General features: G+C 33.7%; 1 protein-coding gene across 4 annotated transcripts in view; it reads right to left on the reverse strand.

Annotated features, from left to right (window-relative positions):
- Positions 1-27,997, reverse strand: part of LOC114330043 (disintegrin and metalloproteinase domain-containing protein 10) — a 129,657-nt gene that overhangs the window by 67,201 nt on the left and 34,459 nt on the right. For all 4 annotated transcript variants that reach the window (XM_050651882.1, XM_050651881.1, XM_050651880.1 and 1 more), the window contains exon 2: positions 11,045-11,305. In XM_050651882.1, the coding sequence (XP_050507839.1) occupies positions 11,045-11,305 (261 nt within the window). The remainder of the gene's footprint in view (positions 1-11,044; positions 11,306-27,997) is intronic.

The raw sequence follows: 27,997 nt of genomic DNA on the forward strand, positions 1-27,997 counted from the left end.
ATTTCAATTGACAATATGAATTATTTAAGATAGTTGCAATATTTCTCCGCGACTCGCGCAGGGTCGTTTCTCGTTTCCCCTTCCAAGTACTTGCACACCGCGAATATCATTTGCAATTTGCAAAATTAAAATCGATTAATTACCACGGCGTCAGGAAATTTTTTAAATAAACATTAATTTTTGGTGCTACGCGCAGGACAGCGGTGTTCGATTCACAAAAGTTGATTTCCCACTGATCTTAATGAAATTTACAGTACTGTTTTACTATATCATAAAGTTTTTCTGGCTGAAATATTAAGGTCCTAAGTGTAGCATAAATGGTTGAAAAACGTAAAATGCGAATACTTGTTTTTGTATGGTTTTTTCGCAATTATTGCTATTTTGCAACAAGGGTGACTATTTTTTAAATTTTCAACCAATTCTATATTGTAGGAAATTTAATTACGCAACTTTTAAGTCACTACAACTTTTCTCGGAAATGAATACATTTAAAGTTATAATCAAAAAACGAAGAAAAAAATCGAATTTTTCCTTCATTTTTTGACATTTTGATTATTTAAACAATGTTCCGGACCTTTTTGAGAGGGAGGATAACTCAAATATTATTATTTGAGTTATTTTCAAGCAATTTCTGCAAAAAAATTTGAGTCACACGTCCAAATGTACTAATATTTTTACAGATGCGCCCTGGTCTAGTGTTTAAAATGATCGCCGTAAAACAATACAGCCTCTAACCAGGTTCCCAATCTGGCCACTGGTTGTGGAGGAAGTGGTATGTTAGGAAGCCTATCAAGTCATCCTGCGTGCTCAATTAGAAGACATACACACTACCAAACTTATATGGAATCATCTGATATTTTTTATTATTTTACGTAAATTAAAGCTAAATTTAATTTTCTTTCATTGCAAATCTCGGGAGCCTAACTACAGGTTCTAGAACCAAATCAACATACCTGCGAGCTATTAAACTTGGTTGGATGAAAATTAAAGGATTTTTTATATATATAAATTCGGGTTCAAAACGTCCTCCGACGTTGTCCGATGGCTTGTTGCCAATATCTTCTATCATAGCAGTTTTCATCTTCTAATCCTCGTACACTCATTGATTGTCTTGTATCCATGTCGTTCTTGGCCTTCCTCTTTTTGTGTTTTCTGTAGGTATCCATTTCATAATTTTCTTTGGCAGTCTTTCCTCCCCCATTCTCTGAACATGTCCGTACCACGTTAATTGTTTCTTCTAAATGCATTCTACAACCGTTTCCTGTAAATTCATTCTTCGCTTTACTTCCTCATTTCTAACCCGGTCCAATCTCGATGTTCTACTTGCTCTTCTTAGGGCGTCCATCTCAGTAGCTTCTATTTTTCGTTTTTGGTGTTCCTTGATTCTCCACGTTTCGGATCCGTATACCACTGTGCTCTTAATCATGGTGTTGTATATTCTCATTTTTCTTTGTTTCCCTATCTCGGTACTCCACAAAACTCCGTTCAATGATTTAATTATCGTTCTTGGTTTATTTATTCTGCTCTTAATTTCTGCATCATCAGTACCTTCCTTGTTGAAATTAATGCCCAAATACTTATATTTATCACAGCTAGTTATTTTCTGATTATTGTCCAATATCATATCAGTTGAATCCTCACCTAGGCATAAATATTGTGTTTTTTCTACATTCATCTGCAATCCCCATTTTTCGTATTCTTCCTTCAATTTGCGAGTCATATATTCCAAATCTTCTTTATCGTTTGCACATATTATTAGGATTTTTTTACCGATCATAATTCCTCCCTATAACATGACCCTTCCTCTTTTATTTATATTTATGAACAAATCTGGCAGTTTCAGTTCTTGATTGTCTTCCTCGCCCTCTAAGTACACGAATTCGTCAATAATCTGATTTTACATATCCTACTTTCGTTTGAAAATAGCACACTTTTCCAATTTCCAATGTTCCAGTTTTGGTGTTGAAGACAGCAAAATAGGTGATCAATCTTGTGCTGCCTGGTTAACTCGGGATCCCGTAACTTTTTCCTGCTATATAGTCCTTGGGCACGGCAACTTTTTTTCTTATCGTTTCATTTAAAATATTTACACCTATAGCTTCCAAAAGCTGCAGGTTTCAAATACATAGTGATTCCGTATAAGTTTGGTTGAGTTTATTTTAATGCATATAAGGAACAATACAACAGAGCATATTATGAAGCCATGCGTGGAGAACTAGATATCTATGGAATTTCATAGATCACGCACTGACATTTCATAGGTCACGCACATGGAACGAATGATAGTTGAAGGCAACGTAGAGGGCAGAAGATCCAGAGGAAGATCTCCATTACGATGGTCGGACCAAATAAAGGACATGCCTGGTTACCTACATGACGCCGACGTAGTCAAACGACTTACATGACGCCACTATATCCTTACGAAGGAGAAAAGATAGAGGAGGAGGCACTGAAATTATTTTATATGGCATATGTGGTAACTGTCTCCCTCTAACTGTTAGTTTCTTTCCAATGAGTTTTCAATTTTATCGGCAGAATTATTGGCCACACTCGAAGCGTTGAAATATATTAAAAACTCTTATATTAAAAAATATATAATAGCTATCATAAATCGACTATGCTTTGGACATGCGTGCTATCCAAGTCATTTATTTAAAATAAATGTGATGCACTATTCAATATCCAGTCTCGTTTGGCTACAAACTCACAACAAATATAAAATATCATTATAGACATCTCTTTCAAAAGTAAAAGTAAAAAATGAACTGACTGAACCAATTGAAACTGGCAACGGGATAAGAAGAAGAATTTCTTGAGTCCTTTATTGTTAAACCTGATCGTGGATGAAATAATAAAAAAAAGTAAGAACTACAAAAGGATACCAATTGGGAGAAGAACAACTTAAAATAATCTGCTATGCAGACGATACAATACTAATCTCTCAAAGTGAAGATGATATACAACGTGTGCTGCACCAATTTAATATAACCGCCAGAAAATTTAACATGTTAATTTCCCCAGAAAATACAAAATGCATTGTTATAGGAGCAAATCCCATAAGATGTAAATTGGATCTGAGGGTCAGATAATAGAATAAGTGATAGAGTTTAAATATCTAGGCATCACACTGTCTGGCTGCGGAGAGCTAGAAACAGAAGTGGAAAATCAAGAGGATAGAGCAAACAGAGCCGCAGGTTGCCTGACACAATACGAAGAAATAAAAATATCGGAAAAGAAATGAAAGGCAGAATTTACAAAACAGTTATCAGACCAATAATGACATACACGACAGAAAGACGATATCACACAGAGCGGATAAAAATATTGCTCGAAACAGCAGAGATGGAAACTTTTCGAAAAATCGATGGTAAGACACTATGGGATAGAGCTAGAAGAGTAGATATGCGACGGAGATGCAAGGTGAAGAACATTAATAACTGGATAAGAAACAGAAGAGTAGAATGGAATGACCACATAGGGCCGAATGACAACACATAGAGTAGTAAGGACAGCGACAGAACAACAACTTACTGGAGACACTTAAAAAAACAGAGTCATATCTATACAAAAAGAAAAAGAAGGTTATAGATTTCTAGACATATACACGGTTCTATAAGATTTGTACGCGAGCATGGAATTTTTCATGATCGCGTGGAAGTTTAGATTTGCATGCATGGTTTATTCTTAATGTTATACCTTATCCGCGGTCCAATATCTACTAAAAATGCCTTGATGGGCTTTTCTAAACGAGAAGCAAGTGATCCCGTAGATTCCTTATCGAATATTCTTTTATTAATTAGGGGAAACCGGGGCACAGTGGGCACATTTTTTCCAAAACAGCCCATTTTTTTATCAGGTACTCTAGATCCAAAATCTCTACGTTACCATCAACTATCACCTATACCTAATAGGCATCATCTAACATAAAAATTAATATCTAGCGTGTATGGATAAAATCGCAGTTTGATTTGAAAAAAAAATCCAAAATTATGTATATGTCCACTGTGCCCCGTAGCGGGGTACACTAGTTACAACACCGGGGTACAGTGAACACATTAATTTTAATTAGAGTTTATTCAAAAATAAAATAAAAATTTCATTTTTAATTCAGTTGCAATGCGAAGGCAAAACAATCTTATTTTTCAATTAGAATACGGAGCGCAGTCCAGCCCTCTGAATCGCGATTTTCGACTCTAATTCGAGTCTCATCGGAGAGAGCGTAGGCTTGTTCTCCATATTATAACTCTAACCGATCAGTACCGAGAGCTTTTCCCACCCATTGCAACTGAAGTGAAAATATTAGGTGACTAGCGTCATCTGGCAATTAAAAGAAGAAGTTTTCAATCCTAATAGCATTGTTAATAATATTTAAAAATATTACTAAAAGATTTTTAAATTGAAAACTTATTGGTCCATTTCCTTGGTAACACCTCCAAGGCTTCTAAAATTTGCAAGCCATATGGATGCTGAAGCGAAGAAGACAAGAGGGAATTCAAAAACTTACAATTCACGACCCCGTCTGTTCAGCTGGTAAATTCCAACAGAAAATGGACCTAGTTACTCAAAGGAGTAAAGACCAATATAAAAATAAAATAAAAATTTCATTTTTAATTCAGTTGCAATGCGAAGGCTTTTCATCTTTTAGAGTTTATTCAGTTAATTACTACAAAACAATACAGTAAATGGACTTAAGTCGTCATGTACAATATTATAAGATATAAAATTGAATTAAAATGTAATAGTCCTTGTGTTCTCGACGTACTACCTAGTATTGCTGGATACAGTAACTGAGCAACAATGTCACTTTTCTGAATAACGTCTACGTCTCTACTTTCTGGAAACATGTAAGTTGTCGCTCCCTATCTTGTTGGGAAATTAACAGTGTAATTAGATTCCACAATTTTTTGTACTTTACCAGTAAAATGCCTAGCCATTTTCTTTTTTTACATATTTTACCAAAATGTAGCTATTCAGTTTGACCTTATCGGTGTTAAAATTTAGGAAATGTTCTCCATTTTCTGTCTCAGCGTACCTACCACTCTTCATCCATATCGTCTTCAGTATAATTTAGACCCAACTTAGGAACCGATTTAATCCCAAGTAGCTCTATCCCAAGCTATTTGTTTTTAAATATAACTTTTTTCATATCTAGTTAACTTGTTCTTGCAACAGAAAACTGCACTGTAGTACGTTTAATTGGCCATCCTCAACCGAAAACAGTTCGCAATGCTGCAAGCATAGTTTCTTCGCTGGTAAGACCAATTTCCGTTTTCCTCTTTCTGTTTTTCACCATATTTGCCTTGTTCTTCTTTCTCATAATCCTTAGTGCCCTTCAGGGCGTCGCATTGCCATATTTTAACTTACTTAATTACGTCAGAAATTCGACAAACTTCGGAGACCGAAAAGTTGCTTGACACTCACAAATTTGAGGTTAGGCTTTTTATCGGAAATCCGCTTTACCTACTAGGTTGTATTATAAACTCCAACACTTTCACTTATTTTTGCCTTTCTCTACTAGGTGGCCATAATAATAACGCATTCCATTAAAAAGATATTTTATGGTGACCACTGTGCCTCTATGTCCACTGTACCCCGGTCTCCCCTATCCGTTAATTTTGTATTATTAGGCATAGGATTGTGTATTTGTCCGACTGGAGAATCTATTGCAACTAATAGAATGACTAATGTCTATTGTTTGTGCCATTAAAAAACTGTTGGCTGTTAACTACTGCTAATATTGGGTCAATTAGTCAAGATAATATACAACTTAACGATCGGCAATTATTTATTTCATCTATATTTATAAGAATTATTCCATTCTCATGTAATGCTCATTACTCAATTTTTAAGCTTTTTGCATGTATTTGATTAATAATGTAAACAAAGATAACAGAAAAAAAACGACGACTCGTTTACGACTATTCTTTTGTTTCATTAAAATGATAACAGTAACAGTGCTGCTGCTTGACCATCGATTTGAATGTTGTAAAGTGACACACTTAACCAGCGAGTGGAAAATGGAAACCTTTGTCTTCGGCCGGAATTAGGACCGTTTTGTGAGGCATTTTCGGAAGAGGGCAGCAGAAACAGCAAATTCGGTTATCAGCAGCATGAGGCTACGCGTAACCATCTCAATTAGCATTATCTGCAGGAATAACAGAAATAGTTCTCCATAAGTCGACCGCCGTTTTGTCTGAATTACAAGAGAGAAGGGTTGCTTCGTTCAAGTCGGGTACACTCGTTTAATCAGATAGAAAGGTATTTTACGCACTGTGAACAGGCAAAACGGTTTAAATACAATTGAGAAAGAGTATTTAATGATTCCATAATTATTTTTATCTGTTACTTTTATACCATGCAATATTTTTCATAATATTCCGCAGAATGATTACATACCCAACCCAAGAACTCATTACTTAAATAGTGATCCAATAGTTAACAATTACGATTAATAATAAAACACTGAAAACTTTCGTTTTCAGTACTTCCACAAATTTTTCAATGGGAAATAAGCCACAATTTTACCAAAAAAATGATTTTATTAACGTTTCGAAGCCCAAATCGAGTTTCGTTGTCAAAATACAAAATACAACTAAAATAAACACAAATGTTGTTGCTAAGTAAAAAAATTCTTCTAATAATTAATAAAAATAATAAAAATAAAAATAATAAAAACACACCAACAGATATCTCAATTACAAATCAAATCACAACATCAACGTTAAAAAGGGAATCATTAAATCCTTATATGATAGAGCCAAAATTACTTGTTTTGACGAAAATTCATTTTTATAAGAAAAACAATCGTTAACATCTGTTTTATTAACAAATGATTATCCTTTATCGTTTATAAATAAGGAATTGTCAAGATTGGATCGAATGGAACAGAACAACTTAGAACTTGATCCTACAACATTCACAAGAAATAATACGAGGAAAATATCAATATCGTATATAAAAGGACTATCCGAGAAACTTAAAACAATAGAAAATAAATTCAACATTTCAACAACATTCAAAACAACAAACACATTGAGATCTACTCTATCTAAAACTAAACCTAACAATGAACAAGAAATAACAAAGAATTGCATTTATAAAATATTTTGTGAATGCGAACAATTTTATTTAGGTGAAACATCAAGACCATTAAAGGTTAGAATAAGTGAACATCAGTCTTATATTAAAAATAGAGAATTTGATAGATCTCAAATATGTCAACACGCATGGGATAATGAACATAGAGTTCAGTGGAGAGATTCAAGTATAGTCCTGAAAGAATCAGATAGTAAAAAGAGAAAAATCAAAGAAGCGGCTCTAATTATGCTAAATGAAACCAATTGTGTCGCAAATTCCTCGGTAGAATGCAGTAGGATGTGGATACCCATACTGAAAGAGGAAGTCAATAGAAAGAAAATACCACGATTAGTAAGTCAATAACATATCGAGTTAGTACAAATTTTATATTTTAGTATTAGTTAATGTATATCTATGTATTATTAATATTATTTATAATTTAAACATATTAAAGTCAGAATTTGGTATTAGTTTTTTGAAAATAAATTAAATGTAAGTCCAAATACTTACGATGTCGGGATAGTATCACGAGGTTTTTCCTGGTTTTCCCTCGTGATTTACTTTGGAAACTTTATCGCGAGAATTTTACTGTCATCGTTGCATTTGGTTGTCTTTTTAAAGACAGATCACATGCTATGATTTTTTTGTGACGTGATATTCTTGAGTTGGAATTGATTTCATGTAATCGAATGAACTATATTTTAGTAAAGTCGTCCCAGGAACGCAACTCATAAATATTGGCGATATCATTTTAAAGTCTTCTACTTTAAAATGTATAATATACGTCTGAATTGCCAATATAAATGAGTCAGATTAAATAAATTATTAGAAGAATTTTTTTACTTAGCAACAACATTTTTGTTTATTTTAGTAGTATGTATTTTGTATTTTGACAACGAAACCCGATTAGGGCTTCGAAACGTTAATAAAATCATTTTTTTGGTAAAATTGTGGCTTATTTCCCATTGAAAATAGTTGATTATAAAAATGCCACAAGGAAATAGCTTCAGAACAACGTCCATAAAATTTATTACAAATTAATGTCACTACAGCGTTTCGGTAGAGTGCCTTTCTCAAGTGATATATTTTACTGTATGTCTACAGTCTACACTTTATAATAGGTTAAAGTGTGGGGAGATGTTTGCCTCAAGTTGATCATTCATTTTTAATTTATTTTTCTTTTTTTTTTTCTTTTTTGGCTTGGACTATGGTCATTCAGCCAGTCTCAATCAAAAGTAAATGTATAGGTCTGGATCCCGCGTATGAAAAAAAAGTTGATTAATAGCAAGCTGAAAATTTGTTAATAGCTTAAGGGTGTCTAATCGGATAAACTTTGATATATGGGAACACTGGAACAGGGGCAGTTTTAATTGTGGAACAGGTTAAAAATTTGGAACGGTCAGACCGCGAAAACGGCACATTTATTTTGTCCGACAGAACAGACTTAAACTCTACGAACAGAGATTAAACTCTCATGCAAAAATCAGACTGCTATTTATCACCTGTCATAATTCCTGTCATTTGACATATTCTACATGTTCCACTCATTAAAACGCCCATTTGGTGATAAATAGCAGTCTGATTTTTGCATGAGAGTTTAATCTCTGTTCGGAGAGTTTAAGTCTGTTCTGTCGGACAAAATACATGTGCCGTTTTCGTGGTCTGACCGTTCCAAATTTTTAACCTGTTCCACAATTAAAACTTCCCCTGTTCCAGTGTTCTAATATATCAAAGTTTTTCCGACTAAACACCCTTAAGCTAATAACAAATTTTCAGCTTGCTATTAATCAACTTTTTTTCATACGCGGGATCCAGACCTAGTATTAAAGATATTGCCAATTAGTGAAACTTGGTTATTATAATATTATTACAATTTTTTTACTTCTTATTTACCTACTCATTACAGCTAATGTACATACTATGTTAATAAATATAAATATATTATACTACTTAATGTTTATCAAGAACACATAGTGTATACATTTTACAAATAAAAATATTAATCTTAATATTAAAATAAATGCATTCTTTTTTGTATTTTATTTTAGATTTTTTTTTGTCACTACGATAGGATGTCAACCCAGTTAATCCCTGCGGAGGTTTAAATCCTCTTAGTGATTTATTCTTTAATTTTTTATTATTTTTTTTTAAGTATTTTTTTTTAATTATTAATTTTTTTTTATTCATTTTTTTTTTGGTTTCATGTTTTTATTTTAATTTTAATTATTTATTTAATTATTTATTTATTTTATTTTTAATTTATTAATTTCCATAAATTCTAATAAAGATAGATTAAGACCTTTATTCCATCCTTCTAAATCTTAAATTTGACAAAGAGAATCAACGTGCGGAAATTACTAGGAGAGCAAGACTAGCATGGGCAGAATTTGGAAAAATTAGTTGGATACTTAAGAACCGTAAAATACCCCAATACTTGAGGAGCAAAGTGTTCAACCAGTGCATCCTTCTTATCATGACATATGGATGTCAAACTTGGACCCTAACCAAAGTCTAATAAACTAGCCATAATAGAAGGAGCAATGTTAATGTTAGGTATACGACTGTCAGATAAAAAGAGGAACGACTGGATAAGATCAAAAACAAAAGTCGAGGATATAACAACAAAAGTTGCTAAACTTGAATGGAGCTTCGCAGGCCACACTGCTAGATAAAAATACCAACGTTGGAATATAACAATATAACACTGGAGACTTTACGAAAGTAAACGACCGAGAGATACACCACAGATGAGATGGGTAGATGGTATTAAAAGAGTAGCCGGAACAAATTAGAAATATGTTGCTCAGAATAGAGAACGATGGAAGGAGTTGGGACAAGCCTATGTCCAAACGTGGACGATAGAAGGCTAAGAAGAAGATAAAGGCCTTTATTTTGAATATGTAGAATTTTAAACTGTTCATTGAAAGAATGATTATGATCTAGAACAGCGGTTTCCAACCTTTTTTAGGTTGAGGCACACTAACTTAAAAACTGGTTCAGCCACGGCACACTTGGGTAAATAATCTCTATAATGATAGTCAGTAGGTATAATCATATTTCGCGGCACACCTACAGGGACTTCAGGGCATACCAGTGTGCCTCGGCACACTGGTTGGGAACCTCTGATCTAGAAGATGAAGTGCGTATGTAGAAGTGTCTGTTTTTTCTATGATTTAAAGCCCTTATGTGTTCTGCTATACGTTTGTCAAAGGTTCTGCCAGTTTGTCCGAAGTTTTTGAACAGTCACCACGTCAGTTTCTATACACCACCCTGTAATCGCTTTTTTGGCTCTTATTATTCTTAATGTATTTGTTTAAGTTGTTGTTTGTTTTGAAATCTGGTGTTATTCCTTTTTCTTGCGATTGACCATTTTTGTTGATATCTTGCCTGTATAATTGTTGATATGGTCCTTTTCATGAGCATTTTTGAGTGCGTCACAAATGATAGAAAAAAAGGTAAGTCCGCGATAATACACATGTATAACATTTATTCTAACATGACATTTTAGGTAAATCTGACAGTTGTCACATTTTATTTGCAATTCGGCATGAAAACAAATCAATTGTATTTATTGCATTTATAAAATGGTATTTTCTTTGATTTGTATAGTCTTATAAATTGTACAGATTATATTCGTAGAGATATTATATAATTCGTAAATCATTTTATTTTCGATTATAGCGCCATCTAAAGACAACTAGAATAAATGTTATAAATGTCTGTAATCACCGACGTGGCTTTTTTCTGTCACATACAATGTAATGCGTTAGAAAGAAATCGAAAAACTGTGACGCACTGAAAGATGCTCATGAGAAAAATAATATCAGTCAAAGGTAATTTATTAGGTCTTTATTAAAAACCCATTAGACGCTTTTACAATGAAAAAAAAATATATTTAAGCGAAAATAGAGAATAGAAAAAAATGGAGTACCACAGCCAGGAACAACACAAATAATACTATACTCACCTAAAATGTGTCCCTGATATATGTGCGACGTGTCGACGTCCAGCGGTTCTCCCGTTGGACCCTGCACCTCAAGTTTGTCCTGAAAAACGTGAAGGTCCCTTTTCAGCCGTACTCGAAAGTCGTGACCGTGAGCCTTGAATGCCACATGGACGTAATTGTCCGAGGCGATGGACCGTTTCGCTCGTGTGTGAGCCCTATGGACAGCTTCGGTGTCATAGGCAAGGGTCTCATAGTGACGAATGTATTCGTTCAGTCGTTCAGCTGTAACAATAAATAATAAGATATTAATAAATAAGATATTTCCTAACAACAATATTCTACGTACTAAATTGACTGAAAAGATCGTCAAGTACAGAGATCTGGAAATTCAAATACGAAGACAATGGAGAAAGCAAAGTATCCAGACAATACCGATTATTATGTCTACTACTGGACTCATTCCCAAGACCCCCCTCAAAAGCATAAATAACCTAGGTCTCAACGAACATCTTTATAAGACCATGCAGAAAGCTGTACTACTCGCGACGGCCAATAGTGTACGAACATTTTTAGGAGATACCTAAATTCCAAGTCACCTAGGGCTCGATAACATGGAAAGAGTCCCACCAGAGCTCAATCCTATTGATACCGTAGGTATCTGGGATGAGTGAATTTGCCCCTTAGGAGTGTGAGCCGTATGGCTAAATCTGGATAAGATATTAATATGGTATATTAATGTGCAGTTGGGTATTATTGACTGACACGCTATGTGAACTAGTTTTATTTTGAGGTTGCAGTCATTGAGTTTTAGGCCAGGATAAGAGAAACTCTTTGTTTAATGTCGAACTTTCGCCGAAACGGATAATGCTTGCTAACAAAGCATGCTTCTCTCTGACGCAGGTGTTAAATCCAAAGACATTCATAAGGAAGTAAAGTTTAAAACATATAAAACCACCATACGACCAATAAAAACATATGGTAGAAACATGAATCGTAACAGAAACATCACGTACTGTTGAAAGAAAGGTAGTAAGGAAGATATTAGGCCCCATTTTCAACAATGGTATATGGAAAATAAGGTTCAACCACGAGTTATACGAATATTACAAAGAACCCTCTACAGCAAATTATACAAAAATACAACGATTGTGGTGGGCAGGTCACCTCATAAGAATGGACAATGACAGAACACCTAGCAGAACGCCTAGCAGAATATGGTGGGATGTTTGCCAGTAGGAAGACCAAGGAAGAGGTGGATAGACGAAGTGTGAACCGATGCTAAAGAGATATTGAGGGTGGATAACTGGAGGAGAGCAGCCAGAGACATTTAAATTTTAAAATTTAGTCAAGAAATTTAATATTATTGAAATACAACATTAGTTTTCATAAGATAGAAAGTAATTATAGACACTACTTATTTTATTGATGTCAGTTTTTTATTAACACATTGATATTTATTTATGCATACAATTTCTAAGAATTCTTTTTTATTTAATTTGTTTTTATGTCTCAGTCTTATAGTTTCATTGAAATTAAATGAATGATTTTAGATAATTGCATGATCTACCAATGCACGTATTATATACATATTTTTATTATTTCTGAGGTCACTTTTATGTTATGTGACTTTTATTTAACTTTTCAATGATGTTTATTCGACTGGTGATATCCCTGAAGATTGGTTAAAGTCTGAATTCATAATCCTACCAAAAAACAACGTCCGAAAAACTGTAGCGATTATAGAATGATAAGCCTTATGAGCCACACTTTGAAAATCTTTATACGTATCATCCACAGTAGAATCAGAGATAAATGTGAAGAAGACCAGGATGAAACACAATTTGGCTTCAGAAATGGACTGGGAACCCGGGACGCACTCTTTGCACTAAATGTGTTATTGCAGAAATGCCGAGATCAAAGGAAAGACGTCTTTGCTGTATTTATTGACTATGAGAAGACCTTTGATCGAGTACAACATCACAAATTAATTAAAATATTAAAGGATAAAAGAGTTGATAGTCAAGATGTACGAATCATAGAAAAATTATACTGGCGTCAAACAGCGACAGCTTGCATAAATAGAAAATCAACAGAAATATGCAAAATACAAAGATGTGTCAGACAGGGTTGTATACTGTCCCCACTGTTATTCAATTTATATTCAGATAGAATGTTTAAGGAAGCGCTGCATAATTTGGAATGGGGTGTGAAAGTTGGTAGAATTCTGATAAATACAATCAGATATGCAGACGATACAGTTATTTTAAGTGATGATATGAATAGATTACAACACCTTTTAAATGCCATTGACACAGTGGGAAGAGAGTTTGGCATAAATATAAACTGTTCAAAAACAAAATACACGGTATTTAGCTGTTTGGCCCATCAAGATTCACGGTTATATGTTGATGGTCATATAATTCAAAGAGTACCCAGTTTTAAATATCTTGGTTGCCATATTACTGAATAACTAGATCCAGATAAAGAGATAAAATGTAGAATCGAGATAGCCCGCACGACATTTTTAAAAATGAGGTCATTCTTCTGTAATGATACCTTGCAACTTCAACTTCGGAAACGCATGATTAAATGCTACATTTTTGGTCAGTCCTCTTGTATGGTGTCGAAGCATGGACATTAAAAATATCCACCATTAACCGTTTGGAGGCCTTTGAAATGTGGCTGCACAGACGTATACTGAAAATACCATGGACGGCTATGCTGGCAAATGTGGCAGTCCTTAAGAGAGCAAATACTACCCGCGAGCTGCTTGATAACATCAAATATAGAAGGATGGCCTATTTTGGACACGTAGTAAGGGGAGACCGGTATAATATTCTTCAACTTATTATGATGGGTAAAATCGAAGGACGCAGAGGAATTGGTAGAAAGCAGGCCTCTTGGTTGAAGAATAACCGGGAGTGGACAGGAATAAAGAAAGCAGAACACCTATTTAGAATAGCCCTAGACAGAGACAGTTTCGCCATGTTAATTGCCAACGTCAAGGGGACTTGATAGGGCACGTTAAGAAGAAGAAGACTTTTATTTTAAGAGCGTAGGCGCAAAATCTCTGGCCAATGCTTTTTAAATGCATTTACTTTTTTTTTCGAATCCTGAAAAAACTAATAAATATTTTTGAAAAATTTAAACGTAGAGTGAAAGATTACATTATTACCGAGAGGCGAAAGTTCCTTAGAATAAACAAAAAGTTTCTTTTGGATGAGATATTTGAAATTAAAAATCACACTAAATTTTCTATTCTTTTTCACCCCTGTAACTTATTAAAATGAACGTTATATGTTTTTAGGAACTTTCGCCCATCGGTAATAACGAATTCTTTCATTTTGCGTTTAAATTTTTCAAAAACACTTATTAGTTTTCTCAGGATTCGAAAAAACTGAATGTAGGTATTTAAAATGAATTGGCCCAAAATTTTGCGCCTACGCTCATAAAATTACACATATTTATAGTTACTTACAAAATCGTAAAATTAATAAAAATTAATTTTCGTAAATGCTTAAATTATATTTTACTGTTATATTAATGCCGATTATAATATTTGTATAGGTTAATAAAAAAACGCAACACTGATAATAAAAGTGTTATCAATTTATTTACAACAGAACGAAAGACACAACTTTTATACTTAATAAATAAAGTAAGTAAATACCTATGTTTATCAATTAATTAAAAGTAACCGTAATTTTGCAAAAGGGTTTTGCGTTGTAAAGAAACTTTATTTTACTTTTTTTTTATACAGAAGTACCTACCTATTAATTGTTTAACCATTAATCTTTCATTTTGATATGTGTAGAATTAATGTATCTTCATTATTTTCTGACAAATGTTATAGCAAAAAAAGGTCCCTGGAATAAACAAATCTTCTTTTTCTTTAAGTTCCATCTCCTAACGGAGGTTGGATATCATAATGGCTATGTTCACTTTGTTGGCTGCTGCTCTGAACAGTTGTAATGAACTACAGTTAAACAATTCTCTAAGGTTCCTCAGCCAGGAGATGCGTCGTTCCTTCCTTGCATAATAATTCTCAGCAACTCATATTTTTCTCCTCTGGTTATGTGACAGGGTTCTCTGGTTATGTGTCCTGGCACCGAAACATAAGGCAATGGACAGGGATTAACGACATACAATCCTCTGATACTTATTGCAACAAACACAGAGTTAATGGAAAATGTGATCACTAACATCCATAAGTGGATTTGCATCTGAAAAAGGTAATGTGACCCAAATATTCCCAATAAACCCAAATATGTTTTCTTCTTTTTATACTGTTCATAATTTCTAACTCTTTTTTTAAACGTCGTAGCACTTCAACATTGGTAATCCTTTGAACCCACTGAATTTTCGATATACTTCTGTAACACCACATTTTGAATACTTCTATTTTTCGTATGTGTTGTCTTGTCCAAGCTTCCAATATAGAAAATATGTAGCATCTTAGAGCCCTCAATCTGAGAGGCAACTGAAGGTCTTTGTTTGTAAGCAATGTCTGTTCGGGACTGTGGCAAATAAGTAGAGACAGAGGCATACAAATATCTGGGAACCTGGGTTGATGACAAAAATGACCAAAGCAAAGAAATTCAAGTCCGAATAAACAAATAGAGTAAATTTTGAAATAATTGACGGATCGATCTAAAATTTTGAAGTTTTATTAAGGACCACAAAACTCATCATTTTAAGACTTTTAGCAACCACAATTATTTTAATAGTGCAGTCACTGAAGGTGGATATGAGCTATTACCTCCGATTTCGTTGAACCTCCATTGATTTGCTGGAAAATTGGTGAGTGAAAATTAGTTTATTAAAAATAACCCCACAATTCGATAGAAAGACAAATTATAAGCAAAATTTGTTATATAAAGTTATTAAAATAAATTAAAACTTTGTTATTAAAGATCAAAGATTTTAATTTTTCGTGAGAAAAATGCATGTTTTTAACCGATTTTTCATAATTAACTCAAAAACTATAAGTTTTTACAAAAAAGTAATTATCAAAATTGAGGCCAATAAAAAATCAAATAAACTCCTTACTAGAAAAACCTTTCAATGTTAACTAGAAGTGAGTTATAGGTAATGGAATGTATATTTCTTTCGTCGAGTACCCAAATCTAAGTATTCAAGCTTAAATACCGGAAAAATGATGCATTTTATAACAAACTTATTAATAATGTGTCAAAGCTCATAGAAATATCTATCAAATAAGCCATCGAACAAGTTGATAGCATTAAAATTTATGCACCAAAAATATTTCAAAATGCATCTTTTAAAAATTTTTCCAAAAAATGTTAGTGTTTTTTTGTAAATAACTAAATATTTAGTTATATATCATTTTTTACGTATATTGAGTATTTTTGGAGTTATTATCAAAAGAAAATGAAAAGTACGATAATTTTAAAAATTCTGATTTTTTTAAATTATATCTTCTTTTTCAAAAATATGCATTCTAAACCGGTCAAAATTGTTGAAATCATTAACTATGTTAACCTAAAGAAATTCTTGTGAGGATTACTACAAATTTTAATTTTTGTGGAAATGGCGTATGTTTTATTTTTCACTTTTTCCTAAAAAAATCGAAAGGGTTCTCTTATTTTCATCATAACTTGCTTAATTTTGATGCTATTAACTTCTACTGGAGCTCATTTGATAGGTATTTCGAAGTACTTTGACACTATAAAATATATCGTTTTCCAGTTATGTAAGCTTGAATACTTAGATTTGAGTACTCGTCGAAAAAAATATACATTCAATTACCCATAACTCACTTTGAAATAATATTACTTTAGTTCTTTAAGTAGGGAGTGTATTAAATTTTTTATTATCTTTAATTTTGTGAAGAATAGCTTTTTTACAAAAGCTTATAGTTTTTGATTAATACGTGAAAAACAGCTTTAAAACATGCATTTTTGTAAGAAAAAATAAAATCTTTGATATTGAATAACTCAAAAAGTATTGATTTATGTTAATAACTTATATAACAAATTTTGCTTAGAAGTTGCCCCTCTATCGATTTCTGGTATTATTTTTAATAAAAAAAATTTCACCCCCGAGAAAGGGTGGCATCCACCCCCAGGGTAAAAGCGCAAGTTGGCATCATGTCACCTTTGTTCCTTAAGGTATCTTCTAACTACTCACCAATTTTCATGAAAATCGCTGAAGGTTCAACGAAATCGGAGGTGAAAACCTTCAGTGACTCCACTATAGGGCTTTTCATTCACCGTCATTTAAGCTTCTGTTATATATGTCGTATAATCCGTGTATATTAATATTGTACACAGATTATACAACATATGACCGAAGCTCGAAACAAATGACAATCGATGAAAAGCCCTATAAAGCCTTTATGTTTTATAAGATAAAAATTTGTAATTTTACCTCAAATATCAAGCTTGTTAACGGTAAGCAAAAAATCTAAATATGGTAGTTTTTGCACTCTGAAATCTCTGCGGACAACGTATAGGTATTCCTTATATAGGTCTATAAAAACTAAAAAAAAATTCAGATACCTTTATTTGCCACATTCCAGAACAGTGTCTTTTTTGTTATTTCCCTGGTGTATAAGTGTTTTATAAAGGATAAAGTACCTAGTTTAAAATAAATGTACATCAAACGGTTTGTTTCCAAAACAGAATCGGATACAAAATCTGTTTTTTTTTTCGTTTAAGCGAATATCCTTCCATATCGTACCTGCACGAGTGACTCCATCAGCCGATTTTCGAAAGCAAAAAAGGACACGAAGCGCATAAAATCAGGGTATTCGGCTCAATTAACTGGAAATTCTGTTTCCGTAATGAAATTAGTGTCAGAGAATGCGCTCTGTCGATTCTTTGAGCTGAGGAAGATCCCAAGAGTTGGGAGAAAGGAGTAAAAGGTCAGTGAATAGCGCAAAAAATATGACGTTTGGTTGTTTTTCTTATTATGATACTACAATGGAAATAAATAGTCACTTTTCTCACAATTATTTTATTTAGATTAATTCTGATAAAGTATATTTCATGAATTTGAGACTATTTCAGATTAGGGGTGGAAGCTGTGATTTAAACGGTCCACTGTGCTAAGAAAGTTAATAGCAAATTTACCCCATATTTAAAGCACTGTCCACAACAAGCAAAAATACGGTTTGTATGTATTTGACATTCGTTTAGACAAATATGAGACATTGTGATACGATATCACCGAAACTTTTTAATCGGGCTCTGTAAGGTATTTTAAAAGATTAGAATAGGAAGAAAAAGGTATAAAAATTCGTGGACAACGCTTGAACCATCTAAGGTACGCTGATTACATCATGATGATAATCGGTAAAAAAGAAGAACTGTTTGAAATTATTACAGAATTGGACATAGAGGCTGGAAAGATAGGCCTTAATATGAATTACAACAAGACCAAAATCATAACAAATACAGATGAGGACATCACAAAAAGGATCGGACAAGATGAAATAGAACAAGTTCACGATTCTACATCCTTAAAAACAAAAGATATCCACAACATCTTAAGACCAACGTATACAATCAATGCGTACTCCCTGTTCTCACTTATAGTTCCCAAACGTGGACGTTTACAAAAGCAAACATGGACAAAATCATAACAACGCAAAGAGCAATGGACAAACAAATGTTTCACATAAGATAAGGCTAATGGATAAAAAGAGAAACGAGTGGATAAGAGAGAAAACAAAATTGAGGGATGTTAGACAAGAGGTTGCAAAATTGGAGACCGCGGGAATATAGAAGAGGCAGAGAAAGGCCCCAAAGCACGTGGGCTCTAGGTGGAGGACTGTAGCGTCATACAGAGAAGAATGGAAAAGGATTGGGGAGGCTTATGTCCAAAGATGGAGCGAAGAAGGCTAATTAGATAAATTAGATTAGACAGATATACAATTATGAGTGCAACAACACAAGAAAATTACAAATTCTATTGTTTCTAGATTGTTGTAGTAAGCATTTACTAATAAAATAATAACAATAACACTCAAAATTTTTCTTAATGAGAGAATGAAAACAGATTATTAAGAATTAAATCCATACTCATAATCACTGTAGTCGGTATCTTCATTTAGATTGTAAATTATGAATGGGTTAATTGGTTCCATGCGATTTTCACGCATACAACATTGTTCTATTAACTTTTCACATTTCCGCATCCTTTTTCCGAAATTGCAAGTGTAGCAGTATTCAAAGCTTCTTGCCACGTTTTCAAAACTGCTGCGTCGTTGTAACCGTCACGTCTAACATAATCATCGTAATAAGTTTTGAATATTCGATCTTCCCCAAATATCTTCAATGAGATTTATCTCCCAATGGTAGGGGCTGTCTTAACACATTATGTCCAAAACTATGTATCAGATCAGTTATTTTCCTGAACCTCATCTTGACTTCTTTCCCTTTTTGTATCTCTTCTTTTGTTATTTGTAAATTACTTTGTGTTTCTTGTTCTTGTTTGTTTAATTAAACCATTCTTTATAATGTTTCTTTTATCCCGTACATCTTTTAATCTATTTTTGATAATCAGTTTGTTATCAGCCATATTTTCAAGTTCTATTAAACACGTATTTTCCTCCAGTTCCACTGCGTCCTTCACTGTTACTTGTATTTGGAAATTTTTATTGAAAAAATTCCCCTTGATTCACTTAATGTGTTAGTGTAGCTTGTATCGATTATTAGGGCCTGAGTTATGAAAATCCTTATAAGATTTTTTCATAATTTGTAGTCTATTTTGTACCCTACCTCTTATGGTTTGTGTCAACATGACACAAACCATATGACCTTATATTATAAGGTCTAGTTTTTGGCAAATCAGTGCAAGGAATACCTTCTTCGCATTATCTGATCGCTCTATAAATCGTTGTCCGACTAACATTTTGATCTTTGAACGAGGTAACAATTTCACATCTGGGCAACCGTCCAACACAGTGATAAATACTTCTACCTATTTAATAAAGTTGGTTTATTTTAAACTTTTCTGTTTGAGTTTGAAATATATCAATAAAAACAAACCATTACCACAGTGGCGTAGCGTGAGTGTCGGCCGCCTGGGGCGGAAGACAATTTTGCCGCCCTCTTATTTGGGCATTTTAATTTATTGTGTACTATACATTACATACATTAATTATAGAGAACTTTTCGCGAGAACAGTCATCATTATTTTGCATTATACAGGTTGGATGTTAAATAAAAAAGTTTATCTAAGTTTTACAATCACGTTTTATTAATACAAAAATTCTTTTACTTTAACCAATTAGATACATTGATATAATTTAGGTGCCTATCACTTAAGATTAGGTACACCTTAACGATCGACAAAATTAAATAAAATCAATTTTTAATTAAAACTAGAACGATACTATGTTATATTTTTATCTTTATTGAAAAGTAATACGAGTATTTGTTAGAATTAAAAACAAAACTTCCGTCTTCAATTGAAAATTTATACGTCTACTTTTTTAAGAGCAAAGTCTTTTATTGCACCGTCAGTGTCTGTCGCATCACACACCTCTTGCTCAATAGACAAAATAGCCAAATTAGTTAGTCTTAGAGTACTCATTGTCGATCTTAAATAATTTTTAATCAATTTCAATTTTGAAAAACTCCTCTCACAGCTGGCATTGCAAATATGGCAACTGTGAAAAATATTCGGAATATTATTAAAATATTGGGCAGAGTATCTTCCAGCTTGGATTTAACAATAAATTTAAATACTTCAAGTGAGTCTGCATTAATCAATTTCGTTGCCCGTAGCAGCAACGAAAGTCCGCAGTCTAAGTTTTTATAGCTTGAAACCCTGCTCGTCAATTTCGTCAGATGCGTAGTCTACATTTCTACATTCAGTGTTGTCTGAATCTAATAATATAGCCGGCGTTAGATAAACAAACTTATCCGTTAAATTATGTAGCTGCTGAAAACGCTCACGAATTTCTACAATAACTCTATCTAACGAAGAAAACAGATTTCGTCTCAACTCATCACAAGACAAGTTAGCACCTCTATAGTTCCGTCATCAAAAATATGCTTTCTTGTTATGCGCCTCCGAGGTTTTATGGAAATTCCAAGTTCTTCACGCATATTTTTGCATATCCTACAGCGCCATTTGCCCATTCCTCTTTTTTCTGTCAATATCATCTGCAAAGCATTTACTTTCTGAGCCCACAATCTTATGTTAAGTCCCCTTGTTTGTAAATATTTTTGTGCATCATTCACTTCATGTAGCACCAGTTGCCATAGGCCCAAAAAACAAAGAAAGGAAAATGATTGCATCGAAACTTGTAAAGCACCTGCATCTGTCCTAGTGTTTAAGCTTTCACCTGCCTCTGTAAGTTGTTCCAAAGTGACGAGAATGTCTTTGTAATGATCCCATGTCACGGCGTCGCCTCTTGCACTCCACCGCGTGTTTTGAATCCTTCTTTTGCCTGTAGGTGCTATCAGAACTGCCCAACGATGTGTCGATGAGAAAAAAAAAAAAAAGGATAGCAACGTTCTAAATTGCCGAAAAAAGTTGTGCTGATTGTTAGTCATAAACGGGGAATTCCAACACGTCAGTATATACGTTGTTGCCAATCGCTACAAAATATCATTCAAAGAAAAGGAATTATCCGAATTCGTCACAAAATAAGTAATGAAAAATTCCGTGCTCCTTTCAATCGGTGCGAATTTGTAGTTGCGATAAAAATATAAAATAGTTTTAAAAATTTTTTTATTATTTATGTATTGTTAAATTTTGCCGCCCCCTAAAATGTGCCGCCCGGGGCGGGCCGCACCTGCCGCCCCCACTACGCTACGCCACTGCATTACCAATAACAATTCAAAGATGTATTTTAATAAAATTAAAAATAATATTAAAAACAAAACTCTTATTGAGACCCAAGTTTCTGGTAACGCCTTCGTGGTGTCTATTATTTCCAAACTAATCGAATACTGAAATCAAAGAAGGGCCGAGGAGATCTATAATTTACATTTCACTTCCTGCTTGTTCTGCGTGTCTAAATTCAAACGAAAACTTGGTCCCAGACACTCAGTTAGGAGTAAGACTAATAGAAAATAATAATTTCGCTGCAAAACGAAATCAAGCGACATCTCATATTTCAGTTCGTTCAGAGAGCATCATAAATACCCTTACCGGTTTCAAGCTCCTTGGTCATTGGTCCGCAAGCTTTCATTCAGGCGGTTGCAGACAGCGAGAGCAAAATGGGATGGAGCAGCATCTTGTTAGAAACAAACAGTTTCAGCATATGCGCGCATCCGCCGGAACGTCAACAAATATTGGCGCGGTGTTAAAACATTATTACAGTAGAACGTCGATAATCCGGACGTCAAAAATCCCGACCGTCAATAATTCGGATTTGTATCTAGCAAAAATATCTGATTTTTTTTAAATAAATTAAGAACTTCGCTGCGAAAAACGAACCTCTACCGCAGTTCAAAAATATTTTACACATTTTTTTTAAAAGTCCAAATAGTGTCTGATGTTTTTACTGTACACATGGTGCTATTATAAATTAATTATAATACAGTGTTTAAACATAAAAAAATGTTTTGAATAATTTCACCTCTAGACACTTTACTGTACAAGAGAAAACATAAAATTTTAAAACGTTTGTTGTACTTTAATGTGTATACTGGCCCTTTTTTGAGGTAATTTCGATAATCCGGATAATTTGATAATCCGGATGGGGTCCGGTACCAATTAATCCGGATTATTGACGTTCTACTGTAACTGTAAATGGAATTTCCGGTTATCCTGTCATCATCATCAGTGGTGTCACAGCTCTTTATGAACTAAAGTCTTCATTGTCTTCAGAACAATCCTCCATTCGCCCCTATCTCTGACAATTCTTCTCCATGCTCTATATCCAATAGATTTTAAATCATTATCTAAGTTGTCTTGGTACCTAAGTCTCGGTCTTCCTCTTGCTCGTTGTCCTATCGGCCCTCTTCGGTCAAAAACTTTTCTGACTACGGCATCTCCCTCTCGCCTGATTACATGCCCTATCCATCTAGGGCGTGCTACCTTAATGAATCTTACAACGTCAGCTTCTATAAAACTCAAAGTTGTAATGGTAGGGGAGCCCAAGTGGGGATTTTTGCAGTTACTCCAGCGCGTCAGATTATCATATGGGGAGAAACCTGGTACCCTGCAGATGTACCTCTACCATATATTGGCTCTTAACACAGGGTAGTTCGTTAAGGGGGGCCCGAAAAAAATCTATCCTTAAAAAACTCGAAATTGTCAGATTAAGATAAGGTAAGTTATGTACATGCAAGAGAGCGTATATTTCAAAAATCTGACGATTTGGACCGGGCTTAAGGAAATGGGCCAAAGTTTCACAAGAAAAAAGCGAATACTTCGCGAAATAAATGACAGATCGAAAAACTAAAAAATATGTGCTCAATATTTTTTAAAAATCTATCGAATTATACCAAACACGACTTCCCACGGAGAGGGGTGGGGGTAAATTTAATATTTTAAATACGAATCCCGCGATATTTCGCGAAATGACCATCAGATCGAAAAACTGTAAAATACACATATTCAATATTTTTAAAAAATCTATCGAATGTCACTAAACACGACCCCCCACGGAGGTGGGGTGGGGGTTACTTCAAAATCTTAAATAGGAGCCTCCATTTTTTATTGCAGATTTGGATTCCTTACGTAAAAATAAGTAACTTTTATTTGAAACATTTTTTCGAATTATGGATAGATAGCGTTATAATCGGAAAAAAACCATTGTTGGAAATGGAAAATTAGATTAAAAAATGGCAAGCGCCCACTAAAATGGAAAAATTTACTTAACTTTTTTTGGTTTTAGGACCTACTCTTCACAACCCAATAGGTCCCCATCACGCTCGAGTGACTGCACATTTAGCATACTTTGCTCCCCTACTATAACTTAGGATTCTTCGCTCGAAATGTTTGAGCAGTTCTTGATCATTTTGTGCAAGGGACCAAGTTTCTGAACTATATATTAGCACTAGTCTTATTAGTGTTTTATAGACAGTCAATTTAATTTTTCTATGCAGTTTTGAGGCTATCTGTCTTCTTACGCCATAGTAAAGTCGACTTTACATTACATGATTTATCATGTGATTTGTCATATGATTTGGTCATGGAGTGAAATTTACATGTTTACACTGTGTGATTTGTCATATGATTTTGCATTGTTTATACGGCTCGTTTTGTCATAAGCCTTGTCATGCGGCTCGTCATGGGAAAAATCATATGACAAATCACATGATAAATCATGTAGTGTAAAGTCGACTTAACACTTATTGGCGAGCCCTATTCTTTTTTTAATTTCTTCACTGACATTGTTATCCTTAGTTAGCAGCTAGCCTAGGTACATGAAGGTGTCGACACCTTCCAGTTCTAGGTCGTCAATTATTATTATTTAGGTGTAGGGTTGCTTGACCTAGTGCAACACATATATTTGGTCTTTTGAACATTTATACTTATTCCCATTCTCTGTGCAGATGATCTTAACGACCGAAAATGATTCAGTCAGAGATTCTGTGGACCTACATATATGATGTCTGTCTATTTCATCTGAGTATTCGACAATTTGAACTGATTTGTTAAATATAGTACCATCCGGCCACCCTGTAGATGTATTTTCAAGTTTGCAATTTAAAGAATCGCGTACATATAAAACATAGTTGGTTAAGATAATTAATTTTGAAGTTCAGGCGAATGAATATTTATTGATCCCGTAATTCGTAAAACACGTCGTTAAAACTGATCCATGTGTGTTCACATTATCCATTTCCACGAGTTTGTTTCCATTGTATACGCGCTTCTATTCCAAGTAATTTGAATGGAGCTTTCTCCGAATTTATGTAATTACGAAAAATATTAAGTATCCTGGAAATGGAAATTTTTTCCCGGATTTAGAATCATTTAGGTTCCGTGAACTATATTTTCTTATTGAAAAATCTTTTTAGTTTCCGAAATAAGCCGATACTTTTTTTGTATAAAGCGTTAATGTGTTGTTAAATAAAACTTTTTATTACATTATAGTTTTTGTTGTTATGTGAGTTATTTTTTACAAATTTTGAAATTCGTGTAATAAGAGAATACCCGATTTTTTATATTTTGTCATTTACTTTTCAACTTCGTCTTCTTTTTAGCTCTATACACTTCATAAGACGCTTTTCCATTTTATCCCTTTTAAAAAGTAATTTTGTTACTTATCAAAATAGTGTGTAATTTAGACTGTAAGCTGATGAACGGCGTGCTCCGAACCATTTTTTATAGTTTGGAAAAACGAAATAGTCACACAGACCTAAATCAGGCGAATACGGTGAATAGTTGTTCAATTCGTATTCCAATTCATGTAAGTTTCCTGCACAACGGTCGTCTCGTCAGCAGTCACGTTGTCTTGAGGTACCTAAGAGAATCTTTTGAGACACATTACTTACAGAACATTTTTTTTTCTAAAATCGACATCGAAAACAGATGTATAGTAGTCATTAATTATTGTTGGAGACTCTTTCATTGTAATCAACGTGTGACGATAATATAATTTTATCGTCTATAGTACGCCAATGAATTAAGCAAAACGTGTTTTTATACCGTTTAGGACGGTATAAAAGACGGAACGAAAAGCCTAGTTGGATTATTATTCTCGGAGCGTTGATCGGGGAATAATAAATAACAACGAGGTATAAAAAGTGAGTTTAAGAATCCCGACCATTTTCCTCAACTCCCGTCGTCTTGGTGCGTTGAACGAATTTCGACGGTTTCCTTTTACCTATCCTATACGAGCGGTGATCGTAATTCCTTACATGTCCTTCCCCCTGGCGAGTTGAGCGAGATGTCCTCTCCTTTTACGTCCATTTCATAGAAATAAAGGTAATTCCTAATCCACCCTATCGTCACGTCGGTTGTATTCATTCATGTAACAAATATTGTCACATCGACCCGAACCGAAAGTTCGATACGTAGATTATAAATATATTTTATTAACGAAATTAACGAGTAATTAAGGCTAATTTTAGTCTATATCTAGTCAGATATATAAAGGCCAATAGACTCAGATGGGCAGGGCATGTTATACGCAGTAACGACAATCGCCTTATAAACAATGTGTTCTGGGAAAGGCCAGATGGAAGAAGGTCTGTAGGGCGGCCTAGAAAAAGGTAGAAATATGCAGTCAAAGAAGATCTAGAGAAAATGGGAGTGCGACAATGGGAATTAGTGGCACAGGACCGACCAACAAGGAAGGCAATAGTAAACGCAGCAAGACTCACGAAGAGTTGTAGCGCCATTGATGATGATGGTGATGATAAGGCTAATTATCTTATCTTTTGTATGTTTTGATTCTAAATAAAAATGTCTTAAAAAGCGAACCTTTGTCTTCAACTGTATTTTGTTACCCGGAGCATCAAATTGAACGACAACGTTACAAATGAATAATACATTCCGTATTCCAGTCGCGGTGTGTTGCGATGTATTAATTCCATAGAAGCAGTCTTTAAGAACCTGAGCAGTCATATATCATTCATTACCCAGGTGTTTTACGTTCTTTTTTTCTACAACCGTGTTAAAAATACAATTTTTAGCACTCCATACGAGCGTATGGAGTGTAGCAGTAACTCGCTATCGCTCATTCTGCAAACTTTCACATGCGTGCCTTAAACGTGTACTTTTAACACTTTATAGGGGAGTGCAATTAGAACGAAAACATGCAATGTTTCGGAAAAATTCAAACAAGCTTATATTTTTCTAAAACTTTTTGAAGTTATACTTCTTTAGGCGCGATTGAGATTAAGGGTGAATTTATTGTTGATCTGCGTGCATGCGCACACCGACAGTATGGTATTGTATTAGTCGTTATACGAGCTCTGATTGGATGCTGAAATGATCTGTCAATAATAAATAATTGTTCAATATGGAGGTAAACAAATGTATAATATATTAGTTTTATTGTTGTGAGGAGAGAAACAAAAAGTTTTATAACTGTAGTGACTTTTAAATAGTTTTTAAAAGCAACAGGTACGTAATAATTGTTAAATGTATCAGTATCCTAATAAAAAATTCCATAGGTAGGTACCTACCTATTTGAAACTACCAAAATACGTAGTATGATTATTATGTAATACTTTTATTTACATAATTTGATTACCATCAAAAATTCTATCAATATTCACCTAATATATTGTTTTCTTACTCTATGTTTTGTTGTATTTTTTCAATTCTAAATCATTTCAATTCAAAATCAAAATAATTTGATTTACTTCAAAATGTCAAATGTTTAATCCGTTTAGTTATAGACCAGGGCGCATCTGTAAAAATATTAGTACATTTGGAGGTTGAGAGGTGACTCAAATTTTTTTGCAGAAATTGCTTGAAAATAAATCAAATAATAATATTTGAGTTATCCTCCCCCTCAAAAAGGTCCGGAACATTGTTTAAATAATCAAAATGTCAAAACATTAAGGACAAATTCGATTTTTTTCTTGGTTTTTGATTATAACTTTAAAAGTATTCATTTCCGAGAAAAGTTGTACTGACATAAAAGTTGCGTAATTAAATTTCCTGCAATATAGAATTGGTTAAAAATTTAAGAAATAGTCACCCTTGTTGCAAAATAGCAATAATTGTGAAAAAAACATACACAAACAAGTATTCGCATTTTACGTTTTTCAACCATTTATGCTATACTTAGGACCTTCATATTTCACCCTGAAAAATTTTATGATACAGTAAAACAATACTGTAAATTTCATTAAGATCGGTTCAATAGATTTTGCAAAATAAATTTTGCAATCCAGCTTTCGTAAAAAAAATTCATTTTTTCAAAATGTTACAGGACTGAAAATAAAGCAGATAGCAAGATGAAAATTTTTCTGCATATAGAAGTGTACTGTACCTTTCATTTGCATATTTTGCAAAATTAAAATTGCTTAATACCACGGCGTCAGGAATTTTTTTAAATAAACATTAATTATTGGTGCTACGCGC

The sequence above is a fragment of the Diabrotica virgifera genome, chromosome 5, assembly GCF_917563875.1.
Source record: "Diabrotica virgifera virgifera chromosome 5, PGI_DIABVI_V3a".
In the NCBI taxonomy this organism is placed as follows: domain Eukaryota; kingdom Metazoa; phylum Arthropoda; class Insecta; order Coleoptera; family Chrysomelidae; genus Diabrotica; species Diabrotica virgifera.